This window comes from Nuphar pumila, chromosome 15 (assembly GCF_984573655.1).
Source record: "Nuphar pumila chromosome 15, dmNupPumi1.hap1.1, whole genome shotgun sequence".
Classification (NCBI taxonomy): domain Eukaryota; kingdom Viridiplantae; phylum Streptophyta; class Magnoliopsida; order Nymphaeales; family Nymphaeaceae; genus Nuphar; species Nuphar pumila.
This window is the reverse complement of record NC_143263.1, coordinates 6,783,033-6,806,743: the sequence shown is the minus strand read 5'-3', so window position 1 is coordinate 6,806,743 and position 23,711 is coordinate 6,783,033. Positions and strand designations below refer to the sequence as shown.

General features: G+C 36.1%; 2 protein-coding genes across 3 annotated transcripts; one reads left to right on the top strand and one right to left on the bottom strand.

The window, feature by feature from the left end:
• Nucleotides 1-3,266: 3,266 nt before the first annotated feature.
• LOC149814307 (plastid division protein PDV1-like) lies at nucleotides 3,267-6,565 on the top strand. The gene is made up of 2 exons (XM_089988975.1): nucleotides 3,267-3,663; nucleotides 5,614-6,565. The coding sequence occupies exons 1-2, from the start codon at nucleotides 3,400-3,402 to the stop codon at nucleotides 6,139-6,141; spliced, it is 792 nt and encodes a 263-aa protein (XP_089845101.1). The 5' UTR covers nucleotides 3,267-3,399; the 3' UTR covers nucleotides 6,142-6,565.
• Nucleotides 6,566-8,884: 2,319 nt separating this feature from the next.
• On the bottom strand, nucleotides 8,885-22,090 carry LOC149814306 (plastid division protein PDV1-like). Of its 2 annotated transcripts, none has more exons than XM_089989773.1 (2): nucleotides 21,717-22,090; nucleotides 8,885-9,365 (listed from the first exon to the last, which is right to left on the bottom strand). In XM_089989773.1, exons 1-2 carry the CDS (start codon nucleotides 21,984-21,986, stop codon nucleotides 8,925-8,927), a joined length of 711 nt encoding a protein of 236 aa, XP_089845899.1. In that variant the 5' UTR covers nucleotides 21,987-22,090; the 3' UTR covers nucleotides 8,885-8,924. The 2 variants fall into 2 exon arrangements, with proteins under 2 accessions (XP_089845899.1, XP_089845900.1); XM_089989774.1 differs by having other exon boundaries at nucleotides 8,885-9,350.
• Nucleotides 22,091-23,711: the final 1,621 nt, after the last annotated feature.

Genomic DNA, 23,711 nt, shown 5'->3' with positions numbered 1-23,711 from the left:
TTTTCCACAAGAGATGCACTGCCCCAAATATCCTTACCTTAACCCTCTTAAATAGAGCTTATAACTACAGTGGAAATTGGTTCTTACAAGGTGACATGTTCAACCCATAGTGACAAATATTGCGAGATTTATGAAAATCACGCGATAATATAGCAAGAAATTGTCTGAAAGTTTAAAACGATAATTTCTCGCGAGATTTTCAAAATATCACAAGATTTATAAAAAAACATAAATACCACGATTTAAACATGATATTTACATTTTAAACAGTTATTTATCATTAAAAAAACCATGTATTTTTATTTTTAAATAAGTATTTTTTTTATTTGTTTTTTATTGCTGAGATTTTGCCGAAAAAATGTGAGATTTATAAAAAAAATCAATTTCTCGCAAGTTTTTGAAAAAACAGATTTTTTCAAAAAAAACGTTTGTCACTATGGTTCTACCACAGTGGGAGTCGCCCTCGTGGCCAGTGGGATGGTTGTGAAGGTGCTGAGATGAAGGCACCCCATCAAACTCCAATGGTGCATAGGTGTGTCTGTAGCTTTCAAAGGTGGGCCACGTAAGGCAGGGTGATCGTGGGGCCCCACCCGGTTTCTTCCTCGCTTCGGCGAGGGTTTCTAGTAATAAAAAAAAAGGTGACATGTTCTAAAATAACCACGAGAGTGGGACCTTCAAACTGGATCTCATATGACTTGGAAATGTGTACACTATACTAAAATTGGGGCCTAAACTCATATGAATTGTAACTAATTATTTAATTCATCATTAATGAATGAACAGGCAGAGGTAAATGCCCAACTCCAGCTTGTGTCTTTCAAAAGAGGGGGAAAAAAGGAGAAATGAAAAGATTATTCCAGTCCATTCATTTTAAAAGTTAAAGAAATTCCACCTGTTTCCATATATGGAAAGGGATTTCCTTTTCCTGGCCTCTCTTGAAATGACCAAACAGCTCTTGAAAGCTAACCTTGTTTAACGATCAACTTGTCGCTTGAGAAAAGATTAAAAAGCAAACACAATTCTTTAAGTGGATGACATGACATTCCTCAAGTCCAACTGGTTGACATCCATGTGTACTGATTAGAATAAAGAAAAAAAAATCTCTCAAAACCTGGATTGAACACCATCCTTGAGGAACATCAAGGACATAAAATCCAGTTAATTTCTCAAATTAAGCATAGGATTAATATTTGGTGTTATTGAAGACTCCAAATTATATGAGACTATTGAGCGGGAAATCATAAGTTCAAGCTTTATCAACTCGAACTGACCACATAGATGTGTTCAAGAAGGTTGGTTAGCTAAGGATCAAATCTTATATGGTGTTATTTTGATCTAAAAATATGATTTTTGAGTCATGAAATTTTAGTGCATTATGGACTGATAATTTTTGAAGCCCTTAAAAAAACCTGCTTATGTGTTATAATCATATGATTCAAAATTCATTCCCCACTAAACATGCATTCATTAGATTTAATTTAGAAAAAATCTAAAACCTATGATTTTCAGCTCAATAGTTCTAAATTATTAACACACACACACACATATATATATATATGAACCGAAGTGAGAACTAGGCATTCCTGATACTTTTTTTTTAATTCTAACCAACAAGAACGGCGGTAGGTGGTAGGAGGGGAGAGAAAGGAAGGAGAAACAAAGGATTACACAGGAACCGATCTGAAAATTGTTCTTGTTGGTTCAACAAAGTTTACATATTTAGGCAGTTTACGTAAATGTGTTGGGCATGGTCGATTTACGAGGAATCCACAATTGGATCCATGTGTTTTCGATGAAAAAATGACAGTTATAACCTCAAAATTTTACAAAGATTTTGGACTTTTGATTTTTCAAACCTTATAAAAACTCACTCGTGTGTCGGAATAGAATAATTCAAAAGCTGGTCCTTATAAAATCATGCACATAGATCACATCTTTACGATCAAAAATTTAAAATAGAACCAAAAAAAAAAACCTAAAAACCCTATTAAGCATATTTTATTAAGCACCTGCCCATTACTATATATATATATATATATAGTAATGGGTAGGTGCTAAATGAAATATGGTAAATGATACATGTTAAATGAGTTTTTCAAGTTTTTTTTTTTTTAATTCTAACCATACAAATGTGATTTATGTACTTGATTTTATAGGGATCAGCTTTTGAAGAATTCTAATCCAACACTTTGATGAGTTTTTATAAGGTTTGGAAAATCAACGGTTCAAAACCTTTGTAAAATTTCAAGGCTTCAAATATTATTTAGGTGTGGATTCCTTGTAAATCTACCATGCCCAACACATTTATGGAGTCATAAATGCGAAAAAAACACGGAAAGAGCAGAATATATATATATATGGGTAGGTGCTAAATGATACGTGCTAAATGGGTTTTTCAAGTTTTTTTTTAGTTTTTTTTTTTTTATTCTGACCTTACAGATGTGATCTATGTGATTAATTTTATGGGGATCAACTTTTTAAGTATTCGATTCCGACACTAGGGTTGGTTTTTATAAGGTTCGAAAAATCAACAGTAAAATCTTTGTAAATTTTCAAGACTCTAAATATCATTTTTTTCATCGAAAACACATGATCCAAGTGTGGATTCCTCGTAAATCAACCATGCCCAACACATTTATAAGGATGAAACCGAGGAAAAAATGCAAAAAAACACATTTAACATATTTCATCTAGCACCTACCCATACTATAGGTACTTAATGAAATATGCCTAATGATATGTGCTTAATAAATTTTTCAAGTGTTTTTTCATTTTATTTTTAAATCCTGACTGGACATATGTGATCTATGTATAGCGATCAGATCTTGTCTCAATTCTCACACATGAGTGGGTTTCTATGAAGTTTGAAAAATCAACCGTCCACGGTCCAAGATCTTTCTAAATTTTTTAGGCTTCAAATATCATTTATTTACATCAAAAACACATAATTTAAGTCTGAATTCCTCGTAAATTGGTCATGAAAACTGCAAAAAAAAATTACATCATTTTAGTACGTTTCATTTAGGACAGACCCATTTCTATGTATATATATAATTCTTGAGTGTCCCTATGGTAAAATGATAAAATATCAGGTGTAATATGCATGAAGCACCTGATCACCCTCCATCTTAGAGACAGGCCTCTCACTTGTGGAGCCCAAGGCTTGAAGGAGGGCAATAGGGTGCTTAATGCACAAATTTTATGCCATGTCATTGCATCCGATCCGGACTCTAAGCTATGAGGGTTCCACGCCAAGATATGCACCTGGCACATATGCGCACAAGGATTTATAAATTCACTGTTTAGTGGTTACGCGCCGCTGTCAACAGACTGAAAGAAGCTAAAAGCTCTCTCTCTCTCTCTATCTTTCTCTCTCTCTCTCGGCCTGAAAATCTTCATATGGGTGTGGAGAACCTCAATTCTACAATTGAGGAATCTCGGGTATTGCATGGAAAACTCGAGGCTGCCATTAGAGACGCATCCGAGCAATGCCCATCTTCTTGTTGCCCACACAGAACCGAAGAAGCGTCGTTTTCCTGTGCCCAAGATCAAGGAAGGCGTCTACATGGTGGATTCTCGGCCTGCCCACATATTGAAATTAGGAATTTGATGGCAATCAGAGACGCTCTGCAGGTCTTCGAAGAGTGGCTTCAATTCTTGGAGGTTAGTTTTGATTGAATTCTATAGACCAGGACTCGACTTGGGGCTCGAGAATAGCAATCTGTACAATTCCGAGTTCGAGTCTGAGTTAGAGAGTTGTTATGCTTTGGTTTGATATTTTCAATTCGCCTGAATTGGTTCTAGCTGCGTTTTATGTTGGTGGGATCTCTTATGTGATGCTTTTTTGTTGGAGATATCTCTTAAACAGCCCATTGAAATTATGGATTTCGTTGGTTTCCTTTTGTTCTTTTTTTTCTTCACAAAGTTGATTCGTTAATTCAGATCGTTATGAGTTTCTGATTTGCTCTATTTTATTTGATTTCTGACATGTTTTCCAAATTTTAGTCTTCCATCTGTTCAATTCATGTATTGATATTTGGGGCACGCGTTGATCACCAAGTTGGTTGGTTGCGGCTGTTGAGAATAGTGGGCTTTTTGATCCATAGAAAAAAAATTGGTTCTCTATTAGATTGTAAATTTGATAAATGCAGACCACATTTTAGAGAGAGAGAGAGAGAGAAATGAGCTGTCTTGAGAATGATTTTCCTGTTAATGACCAGAAAGATGAGGTGAAATATTGTCCCATCTGCATATGGGGTCGGCTTTGCTTGTCGTTTCTCCATTGGTTTCTACCTAAAATCTGTGGCCAGAAATACAAAAAGGGAAAGATTCCTCAAATAATTTGAGTGGGACTTAATTCGGGATTCTCCAATTTGTGAAATAGATTCAATTGTTTGTTGGAATGAATTGAAATTGTTAGAGATGGTCTCCTTAATGCAGTAGTGTTGATGCTTTTCCTACGAGTGTAGTTTCTGAAATTAAGCGAATGAGATTGGATATCCCAGTAATCCTAACTGTAAACGATTGGATATCCCAGTAATCCTAACTGCACGTATCGACCCGTGCAGTTCTATAGCTCTATCTTTTGACTCGAGATGGGCACAGATTTCAAAAAGAACAGTTGTTCATTTGTTTGCGTATAATCATCTCTCCTGTTGAGAGAGAGAGAAAAAACCATGTTTTATGATGCCCTTCTGGAAACCCATGATTTATGACCCTCCAATTCTTCTAAGATTTACCATGGAGGCTGCCTCTACTCCAACTTAGACATACACTTCTAGGATGTTTTAAAGCCTATAGAGATATCGGTAAAACCACACAAGTAAACCTATTATTTCTACATATCATACCACTCTTATTCCAATTTCCATTTCACTTTTGATGAAATGTAGGTGTGCTGCTTCCGATCAAGCTCAGTCAGCCAATATCTGTTTTTCCAATGTGCTTGTTTTAGAAGTTACATGACTAGGAAGAAATTGTCAAAACTGATTTTTCAATTGCTTATGTTTCCCAAGTATCTTTCATCATCATGTTCCTGAAGAAAATTTTTGGAAAATCTCAAATACAAGATTCATCTTCTGGTATCATGAATGCCAAGACATCATTACACCATAGCTTTCAGTTTGATGCCATAGTGAACCCTGATTGAATCATGCATTCCCTTCATAACTGCAGCTTCAATTATCTGTTCTGATGGAACTGTCTGTCTCAAACTCAATTTTGGCATTAAGAGGAACAAAACTAGCGATCTTAGTAGGGATTAGAACACCTTCCCCCTGTGCCCAATCTTCAGATTCAGAGGTGAACAAATTCACACTCCAAGAGAACCTATGACCAGAACACTTCATTAAGCTTGCTTCATTATGGAATGGCAAATTCTCATCAAGGACACCATGGTACCCATATGTTATCTGTAACATTGCAAGTCAAGGCGACTGGAAAATTATCTTCACCACTAAACCAACCACCTCACCCCTCTCCCGTCTTCTGTTCAATCAAGTGTCTCATTTCTCATGTTTTCACCATGAAAATATCTCTTAATTTTTCACGGTCCATGATATAGTGAACTTCTCACTTCAATCACTAATATATCAAATTTTTAGTGATTTTCAGAGATTGCAATCTCAGCAACATGTAGAAAGATGTGCAGCTCTTGTACGATTGGAACAGAGCCGACAATTCCTTGTTAAAATGCTTGTAGAACATAATGGAAAAGATTGGCCTGTGATCCAAGACGCACTTGAGTTTGCAAGAGCAAAAGATAAAGCTGCCAAGCTACATTCAAATGAATCATTCTCCTACAGCAAAAATATGTCTTCGCAGAACCACATTAGTCATGGCACAAGCCCTTTGAAAGGATTTGCATCTTTCATCAACTCTTCTTTCCAGATCATGAAGAAGCCACTAAAGTTGCAGAAGGCTGCTGGAGTGATACTGAGTCTTGGAGTAGCTGCGGCTGGGATGCTTCTAGCATTGCAACTGCAACAAAGAAACCAGCAACCCAGGAAGGTGCTTAAAATGATGCACAAAACAAATGTTGGTCATAAAAAAGGTGGTCAATCTTTTATGAATTCTGCAACTAGAGGTAGAGCACAGCAAATTTGGAGCAGTCCTATGGATGTTTTACATGGAAGGGGATGATGGATGTTTTTTGTACTTGGTTAGCCATAATAAGACAATTTTTTGATTGGTTTGTCACAAGGTTTTGAATCTGATACAGGTTTGAATATGAAAAAAGGACGCTTTATGCTCTCAGCAGTGGGACAAGCACCGCAATGATTTGATGGTCATTCTGCGTTTTTGCATATTCAGCAACAGATGGAGTGTTGTGTGAAGCTTTGAGAGAGTATTTTTTCTTTGTTTGCAATTGATCTATAGCATTTTTTTTATTTATTCCTTTTTTGTGTGGGGTTTTTGTTGTAACCAATTAGTAAATGTATTTAATTGTGAGTATCAACTTTGTTTTTGTTTTTCCTTTTTTTCTCGAGCAATTACAGGAGATAGTTCTCTGAATGTAATAAAAATACAACCAGATCTTTCAAGGAAATACATGACCTGGTTTTGTTTAAACACTATTTTTCGTAACTGAATGCATGTGAGCATGTCTTTGAATTCGATGCAGAGCTTAAAGCCTTAAAAGACATCATACTTGTATTCAGGTTAAGATGGCTGCACCTGGCTGTATGGAAACTCAAAGTCCATGGTTTGTATGACTTTTTTTTCATGCAGGACGGAGAAATCACCCTCGAAATCAGAGACTTAGTCGTGCTGGTTAAGCCTGCCGTACTTACCATCGCTGTCCCGACAATGTAAACCCATAGCACACCCCTTGCCCCCTGGGAGTCGAACAGCTTTAGCTGAGCAAGGGCAAGGGGCTAACCCTCATGGGAATGGAACCCTGACTACCCGTCTAGTGGCTAGGCCCCTTCCACTGTGCCAAACCCCTTGGGGCCATAATTTGTATGACTTGAAACGTTGATCAACACAAACTAGCAGGTTGAGAATACTTGGCCAGCGGGGTCTTTTGAAGAGCTTCCAAGGTGAAGGAGTGGGATTGAGTTACCTGTTTCTTGAGGTGGATCCCTCTAAGGCTGGGGGGACCGGCAGACTCACCTCGGGTTTACTAAGGGGACAGACCCATTACATGACTTGGAAGTAGGGGTGGGAATTTCTGACACGACCTGCCAACCCACTTCTTAGCCGGGTTCGGGTTTGGCTTAAACGGGTTTGTGTCGTAAACGGGTCGACCCGCCTAACCCATTTATTAAACGGGTCGGGTTCGTGTTAGGGGTATGCCAACCCGTTTAATAAACGGGTTAGGCGGACAGGTCAACCCGTTTACCCGAACCCGACCCGCCAACCCGACCGTTAACCCGCCCGCCAACCCGTAAACTTTTCAATGTAAAACCCTGAACCTGACCCACCAACCCGCCCGCTAACCTGCCAACCCATTTACCCGACCCGTTTATTAAACGGGTTAACCGTGTCGTGTTGGGTTACCCGTTTAATAAATGGGCCGGGTTCGTGTTTGCCACAACCGACCCGTTTAATAAACAGGTCGGGTTCGTGCTGAGGTATGCTGACCCGCCAACCCGACCCGATTGCCACCCCTACTTGGAAGGTTCCTCGTCATCAAAACAATTGATTTTTTATCTTCGTTTCATAAATGCATGGAATTGGGGTTGCAAAACTATCAGCATCTAAAATAAGTGCCCTAAAACTCCACAGCTGACAGGCTGATCCCCAGAGATGGAGGGCAGTCAGGTGCAGCGTGATTGCAGCTTATTTGCCCTTGAAATTGGTGTTGATGGTGCAGTGTTGCTTTCTGACCCATCGGTTATGTCAGAAGGATACGAGAAAAGGACACAAGACATGAGAGTGAATTGAAGCATCCCTGTGACAGCCCATCAGCACCAAGTATTTTGAAACTCAAAGCCACCAACCATAATAAAACACTCACCGGATAATTTTCCCCTTTAAACATTCAAGCCTGCAAGTTAGGAAATTCTTTTTCATATTGCACAAATAATTCCCGCTTTGGTATCTCAGAATTTGCTCACAATAATATCATATTGCTGAACATCTGTAACTAGATAAGATAAGAATTCTTTTATAAAATTGGCTCTACGTGTTATAGAATTGTTGACTAGTTTCCAAGCTTCCAGATTCATTTACAGACTCAGGCGAACCAGTAAAATCAAAAGAAGTCAACAAATAAAAACTTTAAATGAACTACAAAAACCAGCCAACTTACTATGAACCACCTAATTTTTCTGCTATATATTTAACAGCTTGGGTTTTTCATCTGGTCCTATATCTATCAGTCCACAAAGTTAATACAATGGTCAAACCGTTCTTCAAATTTATTCCATTAATGAAAGAATACAGGATTGGTTTACTAATGAAGGGCAAGAAAATAAATTCATACACTAGGTTGGTATCCAAAACGCATCAAGAAAAAGCAGAAAGCTGGAGGTCATAACCAAAAGTTGGGTGCTTATGCTTTTTTATAATTTACTAACATTTAGGGCATGTTTGGTTGAGTCTCATGAGATCTGGACTGATGCAAATGAGAGAAGGAATCTCATTGGCATAGGCTAAACAAGCATCAGAAAATTAGCGATGAGAAACATACTCTCATTTGCCTTTACAAATACGAGTTGCTTTCTCATTTACATGAGAATCAGAATCACAAGGAGCCCCATGTTATTCAGATTCACATGTGACCCAGCAAACCAAATAAAGACCAACAGGCACAGTCACAAGCCATGTTGGCCAGCCCTTGAACTCTAACCCAATCCGACTTCCTAAGTCAGGTTGAGTTTACAGGGTTGTCAAACACACAATGCTAAAACATAGAAAATCAAAGAACAACAACTAACAGACATTCATATAGAGAAATTGTTCAGTGAAGAAAAAAAACATCAGCCTCTGGCTAACAGTACATCTAATTTTTTCCCACGATATTCATGAGAAAGCACCTTCCTGTCGGTAACAGTGTTCCTAAGAGGAATATCTTCTGAAACCCGTGAACCATCAAGCAGAAAGCCACTCTTGAACGCCCACTGGTGCAATTGTAGCACAGCAATCATGCTAGCAGCAATCAAGGCTGCATTGCCAATTAACCCAGCAACTGTCTCAAACTTTAGTGACTTTTTGGCAAAATTAAAACTAGAGGCAAGCATTTGCATCAAAAAATTTGACCCCTTTGATACGCTCGCACAGCCAACGAATGCTAAGGCTTCTTCAATGACCGAGTACTTCTTGCCATGATAATCTGCAAGCCTCATAGCCAGAATAAGACGACTTTGCTCAAGTTGTGCTATTGCAGCGTCTCTCTCAGCTCGTTGCTGTGATTGTACAGTCTACCAAAGAAATAAGACAAATTATATCATCGTTGCATGGTAGTTTAAAGAAAAAAAGTTTTTTAGATTATGCAAACTAATGACCAAGCAAAACCATAGAGACTTTGTTACATAGGCATAGAGAAACCTGATCAAATATATAAAGTCAAATCCACATGCATGTGCTTCAGCAGAAAGGTTCATTCTCTCAAAGACATCGGCATTTGGCAAATAGCTCACAACTTGATCCATTGAAAAAATGACTGCTACCCTTGACAATTGTCCCTATATCTAGAAACTTATCCAAAATGTTGAGTCTTGCAGTTGTTTTCCTCTTACACATATACAATTCGCTAGACCCATCAAATCATCATTGGCATACACAATGAAGCACATAAGTACAGATCTAGCAACTAACAATTAAAGATGATTAACACTGGCAAGCAATTTCTCTAAGCTATCATTCTTATCTGCCAGTAAATGTGGAACAATTTTCTTAGCATCATTCCACACTCAAATTAGACAAACCATGGTTCATCTGTAATGAAATATGCTGAAAAGAAATATATGTCCTACAATGGACATTCACACATAGAAATCAAAGAACAAGTCCAAAAGAGGACATACACAAAAGCCAATAATGGCTAGAAAGCATAAAATCTTATAAAGGCACAAAGAGGCTTGAAGAAGCCACACATTACAAAGGGGGAGACCCCACTTATTTATAGGCAAGAGAGGAGTGAGAGAGAGTTAGAGAAAAGAGAGAGAGAGAGGCACCATTGGGAGTCCCAACAAGGTGTCATTGGGCTCCCAACAGTCACAAATGTGACCATTGGGGGGCCAACGACTCTTTGTTGGGCCCCCCAATGGGTGTGCATTTAATGCACAAAAAATACAAAAAAGAAACAAAAAAGAAATAAGAGAAAAAGAAAAAAGAAGAAAAGGAAAAAAGACTACAATGCCCCTATTGGGTGAATTTAGAGAACTACCCCTTATCGGGTAGGTGGATATATATATATATATATATATTGATTACATATATTTTAACACCCTCCCTCAAGCTTTACGGGGATACAACCGAAAGCTTGTTGAGAAGAAACATGAAACGAGGAGCAGCAAGGGCTTTAGTGAAGAAGTCCACCAACTGGTACTCAGATGTGACGTAGGGCAATGCTATGGTTCCTTTTAGGTATTCATCTCGAACATAGTGTCAGTCCATCTCTATGTGTTTAGTACGCTCATGGAATGTGTGATTGCTTGCAATATAAATAGCACTCTTGTTATCACAACACATCTTCGAAGGAATTGAGATGATTATGCCCATATCACTGAGGAGACTTCTAAGTCACACAAGCTCCATGGTTGTAGTGGTCATTGCACGATACTCCGCTTCTGTTGAGGACAATGACACTTTGTGTTGCTTCTTTCATCTCCAAGAAATCATAGTCACATAAGAAAATACAAAAAACAGTAGTTGAGACTCTATCATTGGGATTTCCTCCCCAATCAGCATCAGTATAAGCAATTAAATCAAGAGATGATGAAGAAGAAAGAAAAACTCTCTTAGTTATGGTGTCTTTAATATATCTGACAATTCTTAAGACTGCACTCATGTGCACAGTTGTAGGTGCATGTTGAAACTGACTGACGGAGTGAACTGCATGAGCTATGTCTGGCCGAGTGATGGATAAGTATGTCAGAGACCCAACAAGTTGACGATAGGGAGTAGGATTCTCGAGAAGTGGCCCATCTTCCAGCCTTAACTTTGCATTGATAACCTCAGGGGTTTTTGTCTTCTTATCATCCGAAATTCCAGACTTGGAACAAATGTCAGCGGCAAGTTGTTAAAATATGTGTACTCGTACACATATTTTGACATATAATCCTTAAATGTACATATATATATATAAAGATACGTATACATATATATATATGTATACGTATCTCTATTTATATATATATATATATATTATCTTCCTAAAATACCCTCAAGGGTATTCTTGTAATTTAACATTTTACGCATATTCCAATTGGAATATGCATTGTAATTTTTCCTTTAAATTTTCTGTTTTTATTTTTTTTATTTTTTGTTTTCATAAACCATTGGGGGTCTCCCAATAGAGACGTTGGGGGCTCTCCAACGTCTCCTTTGGGAGCCCCCAAGGTGGCTCCTTTTTGTGCTTATAAATAGGGGATTTCCCCTTTATATTTCTTAAGACTTGGAGGAGCTCTTGCTCCATTGTAATGGGTTTTAACCCTCTTCTTCCATTTCTTCAATAATATTCAACTTATGACTTTAAGTCATATTTACCCCTTTTATGGGTTTATGTATTAGCACATGATGTGCTTGTGTTGTTTCCTTGAGTGGGTATATTCGCACTTCATGTGCATGTGTATGGGTTCATTATTGAACCTAAAGTATTCAAAGCCACTTTCTAACATGGTATCAGAGCAAGGTCACGATGGGGTTGTCCTTTGATGCAACGGAAAGCGTGTTGATCAAAAAAAATGGTGAAGTATTCATTGTTCTTCTCTTTTTCTTAAGTTTTCGGTATGTATCTCTTTTCTTAACATATTATGCATTATGAAACTACTTTTTTTGCATATGTAGTGTTTATAATAGTTGAATCACTTTTTTTCACATTTCGCATGTTCAAAAATTTTAAAATATCTCCTTTTAAATTTAGTAAACTTGTTTGCTATTCAAATATATAATTCTTGTTTATATGTTTATCGATTACTCATCACATATAAATAGTAATTTATGTTTTTTTTAAATTATCTTCAATTATGTGGGATTTATGATGTTTACATAAGTATTTCATGATTAACCTATAAATTAACTTTTAAAAATTATATATGATTTCTTGATTAATGATCTTTGTTTAAAAACTCTTTTCTCTCATATAAAGTCTAATTTGTTTTGAGTTCCTCTCTTGTTTATGGATTTTAGTGCATGTTCCAATGTTTTTGGTTTATTTAAAGAATTTTTGAAAAATTGTTGGTGATAAATTGGTTGTTCGAACCATTGTAAAAGATCTTTTAAAAGAATTTCTCACACTATATAGAATGCATAGTGTATCTATTGCATCCTTTGGTATAAAAGATTTCATTTATTTTTTATTTTTTTCTTCTAATGATGCAACTTTATAAACGTATTTGTTTGTATTTTTCACATAAGGTTTCAAAAACCTCTTGATTGTATCTCTACGGATGCCTACATTGGCCATAATATGGTCTTCTTTGTCTTAAATTGCATTTATCAAGCATATAATTGCATAATTAAAGCTTGCGAGTCTCAAGCATTTGCATCTTTTATGAAATACATGCATTATTGCATGTTTGATATTATTACGTTTTTTGCGTATTTTGTTCAAATGTTGTGAGAGTGCCTTCGTACACTTCTTTTATAAAGTATTCATGCTTGTATACGTATTGTCTATTTATAGACATTTTCACATGGTACTATCTTTTCAATAAAGAGATGTTTTTATTGCCTTCTTTAGGGCTTGTGTTTGTTTTTTTAATGGACTTGTAAGATTGTTTCTTTTATCATTCCGCAATATCTTGGTACATGTTGTCCTAAATTTACACATTTAAGATTATTGCCATTTTACATCTTGGTATACGTACAATTGCAAATTATAAAGGCTTGATTTGTTTCTTGGATTATTCCAATTCTTTTCTCACACATGACATAGCTTAAATATTTCATGTTGTGTCTATCAAAGTTTTTTTTTTATAATGATCATGATTGAACATAATTTCGTATATATGCAACATTATTGTTATATGGCATATTATTGTGATTAATTATGTTGGACCTTTGAATTGGCCCTCTTTGTAAAATCACATATTTGGAAAATGTTTTCCCTAAGAATTCATTGCCTTTTTATGGCATTTTATCTTCAATCCATCACATGTTATATGATGCATCAATCCTTTTTTATGGCCTTATTATTGTATTAGAGATGGTTGTTGAGGTGAGTTATGGGCACCTTGTGTTATGTCATTTTAGATTGTCCACTTGCCATATTATAGATGATGATTGAGGTGAGTTATGGGCACCTTGAGACTCTAGAATGATTTGGTATATGATCTCTAATTATGAGTGTGTCACTCGTTTGTTTTTTGCCATTGATTTTATGGATGCTCTTATTTATATATAAATGTGATGGATATATGATGTTTGAAACCTTAAATGTTTTAAGGTATATTAAAATCAAGGTTTTGGGGATTATTACCCAACATTTTATTGTTTATGAATCTTATGAGTGCATTTGCACATTTGTGTTTTGTGCTTTTGTGCACAAGTATTCTTGGTGTGTGTATATTTACACATTTATTCCAAAACATTGATGTTATTCTTTTTGAAGAATATTGTTTTATTGATTCAAGGTTTTATTTATATGTTTGTCATTACAAGTTTTATTGCCTCAAAAGTGTTCTCCTTTTATAACTCTTATCCAAGTGTCATCATATGTAGACAAGAATTTTATTACACCTTTGTGTGTTGGTAGCCGTTTGTTGGCTTTTGCTCTCTTGGTCTAGTAGCTGAACACACTTGTCTTGAGTGTTATTATATGTAGACAAGGCACGTTGATTCACACCATGGTGTGTGATTTTAGCCTATGTTGGCATTTGTGTCTTTGTTCTAGTCGCTGAGATGTATGCCCATGGTTGGCTTCTTTCACTCAATTCAAGTGTCATTTTATGTAGACAAGAGATGTATTGTGTTTTTAGCCCATGGTTGGCTTGATACTCTTGTTCTTGTAGCTGAACATACTTGGTCTTGAGTGTATTTTTACGTAGACAAGAGATGTTTTTAGTCCATGTTGGCATGTATTCTCTTGTTCTTATCGTTGATACACTCATTTCAAGTATTATTACATGTAGACAAGAGGTTCTTTTGCACACCTTTGTGTGTGTTATTGGCCTTTAATGGCATTATATTTATATTTTTGATCTAGTAGCTTATACACTTGATTTATGGGCTTTTGAAAACTAATGAGATAGTTGCTTGTAGTGGATGACCTACTATTGAAAATTGCAAAAAATTCATTCATAACTTGTGTTTTTAAGTGAACCATATACATGATATGTTTTTAAATCAAATTGATATTTTAGCATTTAATCTATATATTAATTGCTTACAGTTTTTCGGCGACCTTTTGATATGCAAAATGAGTCTTTTGTCTCAAATGATATTCATTTTTGAATCTAGGGTGGATGTTTTAATATACTTAGTCAAATCATGCTTCTTATTTATGACATTTGTTTGACATAGATCTTCTCCCTAAAAGATGTGAAAAACTCTATTATGCATGATAATCTTTATAAAGCCCCTCTTATTGAAGATCATATTCGTCATGCCGTTGGACATTTGTATCCGTGTTCTTTTGAAAAAAAAATTGAACTCTTGGGTTCACTTTTTGACTAAAGTATGTTTGGAGCATGTTCATTAATGATTTCTTTAAGTATTCATTCATTTTATGATAGTAAATGCATATGCTCATTATGGCCCTTGAGGCCCTCATTCAATAAAGCATATGTAGCTTATGCCTCTTCGTAGGCTTATTGTGGTGTCCCTTAGTGGACCTTTTTGTTATTCCCCATTATGGGGTTGTATGTGTCTAATGTTGGACCTTATGAATGCATTATGCATTCTTGCAATTCATTTTCGCTCACTCTTTAACATGATATTTGTTTCTTTTTTAATTTTTGGTTTTCTAAAATTTTTTTTCTAGAGTAATTATCCTATTATGCATAAATTTTGCACCTTGTTAAGAATGTTCCATTTCAGTAAAGTGCAAAGATATTTTTTACTTGTTCTTTGTTGTTATTCCACAGGATCTTAGAGATAGGACAAAGAGAAGTACCCTAGATGGTTTGGGAAATGTGTTCCCTTTAGAAGACAATTGGAGGAAGGCATTTTCAAGTTTCAATTGCATCATTGCCGAAGCCTCTTGAAGTGTTCCCCTTTTTTTTCAATCTTTTCGTTTCCCCCCAAAGATTGAGGGGGGGTGTTAAAATATGTGTACTCATACACATATATTTTGACATATAATCCTTAAATGTACATATATATATATATATATATATATATATATATATATATATATATATAAAAGTACGTATACATATATATATATACGTATCTCTATTTATATATATATATACGTATCTCTATTTATATATATATATAAATATATATATTTTTATCTTCCTAAAATACCCTCAAGGGTATTCTTGTAATTTGACATTTTACGCATATTCCAATTGGAATATGCATTGTAATTTTTCCTTTAAATTTTCTGTTTTTATTTTTTTTATTTTTTGTTTTCATAAATTGGGGGTCTCCTAATAGAGACGTTGGGAGCCCCCAACGGTCACAAATGTGACCGTTGGGGGCTCTCCAACGTCTCCTTTGGGAGCCCCCAAGGTGGCTCCTTTTTGTGCTTATAAATAGGGGATTTCCCTTTTGTATTTCTTAAGACTTGGAGGAGCTCTTGCTCCATTGTAATGGGTTTTAACCCTCTTCTTCTATTTCTTCAATAATATTCAACTTATGACTTTAAGTCATATTTACCTCTTTTATGGGTTTATGTATTAGCACATGATGTGTTTGTGTTGTTCCCTTGAGTGGGTATATTCGCACTTCATGTGCATGTGTATGGGTTCATTATCGAACCTAAAGTATTCAAAGCCACTTTCTAACACAAGTTTCATCTGAGAGAGAATATACCCTAGGGGAGAATATGCTACCTCAATACCTAAAAAATATCTTAAGCAACCAAGGTCAGACATGTCAAAATTTTCTTTTAAATTTTTCTTAATATCATGGATTCCTTGCTCATCACTTCCAGTGATGATCATATCATCAACATATAGTAGTAGAATAACTACTGAGGACCCTGCACTTTTCACAAACAACGCAGTGTCAGTATAACATGAACGAAAATTTAAGCTAGTCATTACATTGCTAAATCTGTCATGCCAAGCTTTTGGAGCTTGCTTTAACCTATACAGTGCCTTTTTAAGTTTAAGAATTTTATTTTCACCAATAGATACTCCTGGTGGAGGATTCATATAAACCTCTTCACTTAATTCACCATTAAGAAATGCGTTCTTAACATCTAATTGATAGATTGGCCATTTTTTAACAGATGCAACCGCAATAAGAGTCCTAACACTAGTCATTCTAGCTACGGGAGCGAAGGTTTCTTCATAGTCTATACCGTATTCTTGAGCATATCCTTTGGCTACCAACCTAGCTTTATAACGTTCTAATGACCCATCACTTTTAGTTTTAATTTTAAAGACCCATCTACATCCAATAGATTTCTTTCCAGTGGGTAATGAGGTTATTTCTCAAGTTTTAGCCTTTTCAAGGGCACTAAGTTCTAGTTTCATGAATTCAACCCATTGAAGAATGTTTTTGGCTTCATTATAGTGTGATGGTTCATGATAAGAGTGTAATGCAATTAAGCATGCCCTATATTTAGGTGTTAGGGACTCATAGGAAACAAACCTATTAGGAGGATTGGAGATTCGGCTAGATCTCCTTAAAGAGGTTTCTTCTATGTTGGAATTTTAAGAATATTTTTCTAAAGCACTTATGGGAGCTTCTTGACCACGCCTAGCATAGGTTTGAATTGACCTATTCTCAAAATTATTACTTTCATTTTCAACATTACTAAGAGGAGTATCCTCTAAATCATTAGGAACTTCCTCTTCGTGAGGAGTCACGTCTTCTTGAGAGAGAAGATCAAATAAGAAAGCATATTCGCTTTCATCAATATCTTTTTTTTTTCTCAAAGTCGTTCTCATTTTCTAAAAAGGTAACATTTTTTGATACATATAGTTTGTTGCTTTTGAGGTCGAAGCATCTAAAACCTTTTTTATTTTTTTTGTATCCTAAGAACACACATTTGATAGCTTTTGAAGATAACTTATCTCTTTTATGTGTAAGGACAAAACATTTACACCCAAAAATTCTTAATCTATTAAAATCTGGTGTTCTTTTAAAAAGTTTTTCATGTGGAGATATATTTTGTAGGGATGAGGATATCATTCTATTTATCAAATAAGTGAAAGTTAAGGCGGCTTCGGCCCAATAGCACTTTGGAATTTCTTTGGAAATGAGAAGAGTCTTAGTGGTTTCCAAAATGTGTCTATGCTTTCTTTCGGCTAGACCGTTTTGTTGAGGAGTCCTAGGACATGACCTTTGATGACAAATGTCATTGGTTTCCAAGTATTCTTGAAATTCATTTGATAGATATTCTCCACTGGAATCGGATCGAAGAATGGAGATATTACTTGAAAATTGATTTTTGACAACCATATGAAATTTTTTAAAGAAATTAAAAACTTTGGATTTTAGATTGAGAAAATAGATCCACACATATCGAGTGTAGTCATCAATGAAAGTAACATAATAGGAGTATCCTCCTTTTGATATGACCGGAGAAGGACCCCAAACATCCGAATGGACTAATTCAAAAGGTCTTTTAGACACAAATGTTCTATTTGGAAAAGGGGTGGATTTCATTTTTCCAAAAATACAACTCTTGCAAACAAAATGTTTCTCATTACAAAAAAAAATTCCAAAGGGAAAAGAGTACATTTTTTAGAAGCTTGGATGTCCAAGTCTTTGATGTCAAGTTTCAATATTTTTATCTTGGACATGATTACAAAATGAGTTAGTGGGAAGTTTCAAATTGTTCATGTAGTAGAGATCTCCCCTCCTATGGCCTTGCCCAATCCGCTTCCCGGACTGGAGATCCTGTATAGAGCAATCCTTGGTTGAGAAGGAGATTTCACATCCATGATCACATATTTGAGAAACAGATAAAAGATTTAAATTAAGTTGAGGTACCACCCTTACGTTTGGCACAAAAAAATCTTTTGAAAAGTCTAAACTCTAAAGTTCCAAAACTTTTAACTTGTAAAGAGGTACCATCGGCGGTGGAAACAAAAGAATTTTTGGAGTTTCTACATAAATTGGATAGTCCATTTTCAATAGGGGTCATATGAAAGGATGCTCCAGAATCAAGAATCCAAGAAGACATACCTGGAGGAGAAGAAGAGGCAATGGCGGCTCCCGAAGTTGACGGCGATTTGAGTAGAATTTAAAGTCCTTCGGATAGTTGAGCAAGGAAAAAGGACTTTTTCCCTTTCATTGGCTCCTCCTTCTTTTGTGAGGTTTCTTCAATAATTGCAATTTTACCTTTTGGAGGTTCATTTATCTTCGGACAATTAGGTCTTATATGACCCGGTTCTTGACGATGATGGCAAATGGTTTTTCTATAATTGCCATTATAGTTATTTTGCCTCCCAAAGTGTGGAGGCTTATAAGCTTTCATATGATTGTCGGGTTTAGACACGGCTAGAACTTCATCTCCTCCTTTAATCATGCCAAAACGCGTTTCTTCTTGGCATATTTCGGCTATGGCATCTTCCAATGGAAGAGGTTTAGATCTATGAAGAAGGGAGGACCTAACTTGTTCATATTCGGGCCTAAGCCCATGTAAAAATTGAAAAAAGTGTTCTTTTTCCATTTGTTCTCTTCTCATTTTCACTAGACACCCATTTTGGTTCTACAAGGGATAGCTCATCCCATAAAGGTCCAAGAGTGCTATAGTAATCTCTTACACTCATTTCACCTTGCTTAATGGTACGGATTTTTTCTTGGATAAAGAATTGACGAGCAAGGTCTTTTTTAGTATACATACCTTTCATAAAGAACCATGCTTCATTTGCTAGGCGGAATTTAGCAATGTTGGCGCAAATTTTTAGCTCCACGTTGTTCATGAACCATGCAAGAATTTTTGCATGCTTACTTTCCCAATCTTCGACCTTAGATTGGTGATCTTCAATAGCCTTCATGCGAGCATTTCCTTCTAGAGCTTTTTCTTGATCACCATCCATTTTCGTAAGTTGAAGTTGAGGTTCCCTAATGGTGCCCATAACATATCCCCAAAGCTTTTTACCTTTGAGGTTGTTCTCCATGGCGGCGGCCCACATCATGTAGTTAGTACCATTAAGCTTGAAGGAGAGATCAATCTTTTGTTCTCCTTCCATCATAGACTCAAGAATGGAGGACAAACCAAAAGAGAGGTATAACTAGTCAACTAGCTATACGAATCAAGAGCATAACCAAGGCTCTGATACCATGTAATGAAATATGCGGAAAAGAAATGTATGTCCTATAATGGACATTCACACATAGAAATCAAAGAACAAGTCCAAAAGAGGACATACACAAAAGCCATAATGGCTAGAAAGCATAAAATCTTATAAAGGCACAAAGAGGCTTGAAGAAACCACACATTACAAAGGGGGAGACCCCACTTATTTATAGGCAAGAGAGGAGTGAGAGAGAGTTAGAGAAAAGAGAGAGAGAGAGGCACCATTGGGAGTCCCAACAAGGTGTCGTTGGGCTCCCAACGGTAACAAATGTGACCGTTGGGGGCCCAACGACTCTTTGTTGGGGCCCCCAATGGGTGTGCATTTAATGCACAAAAAATACAAAAAAGAAACAAAAAAGAAATAAGAGAAAAAAAAAAGAAAAGGAAAAAAGAAGAAAAGGGAAAAAGACGAATTTACAGAACTACCCCTTATCGGGTAGGTGGATAAATATATATATATATATATATATATATTGATTACATATATTTTAACATCATCAACATCAAGAAATAGGAAACGTTAATGAGATAAATGTTCATAAAAAAAATTTGATTACTAGCACTATGATGCCTGCAACCAGCTAAACTAGTTGCTTTAAATTTTTTTACATCTAATATACTAGAAGCATTTGAGGGTGATCCATTTTTAAAGAGCTTAAAAAACTTGTAAGTGGATTGGAACATTGCAACAACTAAATATGCTTTACTATTATCCCCTTGCTAGACAGAACAATAAAAGGGTAGTACCAATGCACAAGAGAAAGTGAATCGGTACCGACTCATTAACTTGTAAAATGACCACCTAAACTATATGGCATGTATATTAATAAGGGAAAATGTCAAAATGCCCTTAAACAAAAATAATTTAAAATATAAACACAAGAACATAGAAAATGATAGAAATGCTCATAAAGGACAAAAAGATAAACAAACGTACACTGCAGAAAGCACGCATACAGGGAAAAGGAAGCATAAGGCCTCCAATGAATTCACAAAAAGGTTTAGAAAGAAAAAGCCAGACATAGCTAGGTTTTTACAGGATATCTCAGGTCTCACATTCGATATAAGGAACACTTCATGCTAGTGCCACGAGGGTACCTAAGAATCCTCAAGCTAACCTAACAAGAGATGAAATTCAAGTATGATGCCAAATAGGATATTTACGTTTTGTTATCTTCAGTTAATAGCAACATAAGGGAAAATCAGTTGATCAGATCCACCAAGTGGTAGATGGGAGAAGGGAAGGAATCAAGACCCGGACAAGGTGCATGGTAGCAAAAGCCAAGAATTAGAAACAACTAGGAAGAATAACTATCGCATACATGCAAATATTATATCACAGCTTAAGAAAATGCGAAATTCCCAAAAATTAAAAGAATTATGGCGAAGACAGTGTCAGCGACCAATTATGGATCTTGGAAACCTCACCAAAGAAGGAAGTTCAACATCTATTACATAATGGAAATGAAAAGAATTGACTCGAGAGTATATAACCATCTGGTATTCCTAACTTGCTTATGACAACTTTATGTTAACAAGGCTACACCTAACTAACAAAAATAACTATATCTATACTCCATATTGTACTTCTGATGAGATTAGTTTGCTTCATTCATATAGTACCCATTTTATCTGTCATAAAACCCTCTGATGATATAGTGAACCAACCAATCCATGCATAAATACATGGTGCATTGATCTGATGGGAACTCATGATCTGTAAAGAGTTTAGACTCTTTTCTTTCCTCTATTCTCCATACATATATAAAAAATTTCTAGAGAAAGTTAACAGATTCCATTTGCTGTAAAGACCAGTCACAGGGAATACATCCACTTCAATACCACCACACCATTGAAATTTTATCACATTCTTGAACAATTCTAACGGGCTGTTACCATCAATGCATGAAATCCAACAATAAAATTACTGAGCCCTTGATGGCTAGAATCATAGTGCAAAACAATTACTGAATTCTTGAATAGCGGCGCGATCTTCCCCCGACAATGCATAAACACTCAAAATTTACTGAATTAATGAATCATGGTGCAATTTTCTCGCAACCACGCATAAACGCAACGATAAAAAATGCCGAACTCTTGAAACATCATTTTGTGCCAAAAAACTGCAAACCAATGAGAAAAAAGGAAATTGACGAACGGGAAAACGAGAGGAAAAACTTACATGGTAGAACTCGAGTTGGTCTTCGAGGTTCTCTAGGGCAGTTCGTATGGCATTCAGGCTCCTGGCCTCCGAGAACTCGTCATTCTCAGTGCGGCATTCCTTCATGAAGACGAACCCGTTCAGGTCCTTCGGGGGCTTCTCTTGGGGCTTCGTGGAGTTGAGGAAATGGGCCTTCGTGACCGAGTGGATGGCGTCGCTGATCTTATTGTGGAGATCCCAGATCTTCTCGAGGATGGCTTCGATCTCCTCGACCTCCATTTCCCATCTCATGGGTGCAGATGACAATGGTGGAAAGTGGGGCAATTCTACGGTTTACTGCTTGAGCTCTTGCTCTCCGACCATTTCGTGGGAATTTGAGGCGTTTGATTTGGGGAGCAACGGAACATCTGCGTTTGGATTAAGAAGCTTTGCAAAGAGGTAGTCACCTGACTTGAGGGAATTCCAACGCTGGTCCTTTCCAGGTTATCCAAACACGTACACGTCGGATTATTTTGATAGTTGGACTGTAAATAGCCAGAGTAATCTCCATAGTTTTTACAAAAATCCCGAAAATCATAAAATCAAAAAGGCCCAGATTAGCAGAGAAACAAAAGCCCTAAAATCAGAACAAACCAAAAGAAACCATATTAGCAAGAAATGAGAACGCCCCAAACTAAAAAAAAAGTTTCAGAAAATTCAGAACGCCCAGAAAAAACCCCATTTTAGCATAGAGAAGATTCAGAACGCCCAAGAAACCCCATAAAAAAAACCTTAATATAAGAGAAATTTTTAAATACCCCAAAAAGTTTTGGCTGAATTCACGCTCACACCAAGCTTTTCAGAGTTTGCAAATGCCCACCAAATTTTTTACCTTGGTTAATCAAATGGTCCTAATTTAATTACCTCTAATTAATTAGATTATATTTTTTTTTAAATGATCATCCTACCCATATGTCTTGTCACATGAGAAAGCCTAATTTTAAGAAACTTTCTTTTTTTTTTAGAAAATTTCTTTTATTCCACTTACCCCAAGGGTGAGTCTCTCTCTCTCTCAACCAAACAAGTTGCACTTAGAATTAGCATAGTTACCATCATGGGAATAGCTAATTGATATTAATTCTTGAAATAGTGAAACTTTTGTCAACTATAACAAGATTGGCTTTTGGGTCAAATGAAAATGCATTAGTTTCGGTTCAATGGCTGACCCGATAATATTGAAGAACCAAACAGACCTAGTAGCGCTTAGAGCACGCATAGTTACCATCATGGTAATAACTAATTGATCTTGATTCTTGAAATTGTAAAACTGTTGTCAACTATAACCAAATTGGCATTTGAGTTAAATAAGAATGCAACTGCCTTACTTGACCCACCTCTGAAAGCTATGGACACACTCATGGGCCAGTGAGGTTTGATCAGGTGCCTTCATCACAACACCTTCACAACCACCCGCAGACGACCCTGCGGTAATAATTAGCGTTCATATTATCATTTTGTTGAACGTTAATGAGGTCAAAAGAGTCAAATACAAGGCATTTGCAATGGTACAAATGTAGTTGACATTTCCTAAATATCACAATATAATCATAATATTTTTAAATACCAAAATAATACCCAAAACACAATATTTTCAAAATGTTGCCCATACTGAAAATATCACGGTTCTGTCACAATATAAATTCGATAATAACAAAATTTCTTTGCATTTTATATCATATGCAATATTGTTTACATTTAATATGCATTATACCGATAAAGATACATATGGCACTAGCTTTTGAGCCCTGAAAACATCAAGCTCCATGTAAGTTGTTGCCTGAAAAAAACAAGTGTCATGATCGACCAAAGAACCTGATTTTTCAAGCAATAAGAATAAAAACCGTAAAGGAAAAAGTAAATTGATCATAGTTTGTGATTAGTTATGATATTGTGCAAAAAAAAATAATGTCATCTACATTGTCATGGGCCTATTTCCTTTAATAGGCCAATGCGGCGCGACGGCCCCTGCTTACCACC

What these genes read in the sequence shown, in the direction of transcription:
- LOC149814307 (XM_089988975.1), top strand. Translation starts at nt 3,400, where the DNA reads ATGGGTGTGGAGAACCTCAATTCTACAATTGAGGAATCTCGGGTATTG. An exon ending in AGTGGCTTCAATTCTTGGAG is followed by an intron (nt 3,664 to 5,613) that starts GTTAGTTTTGAT and finishes AGTGATTTTCAG; the next exon opens with AGATTGCAATCTCAGCAACA.
- LOC149814306 (XM_089989773.1), bottom strand. Translation starts at nt 21,986, where the DNA reads ATGAGATGGGAAATGGAGGTCGAGGAGATCGAAGCCATCCTCGAGAAG. An exon ending in ACCAACTCGAGTTCTACCAT is followed by an intron (nt 9,366 to 21,716) that starts GTAAGTTTTTCC and finishes TTTCTTTGGTAG; the next exon opens with ACTGTACAATCACAGCAACG.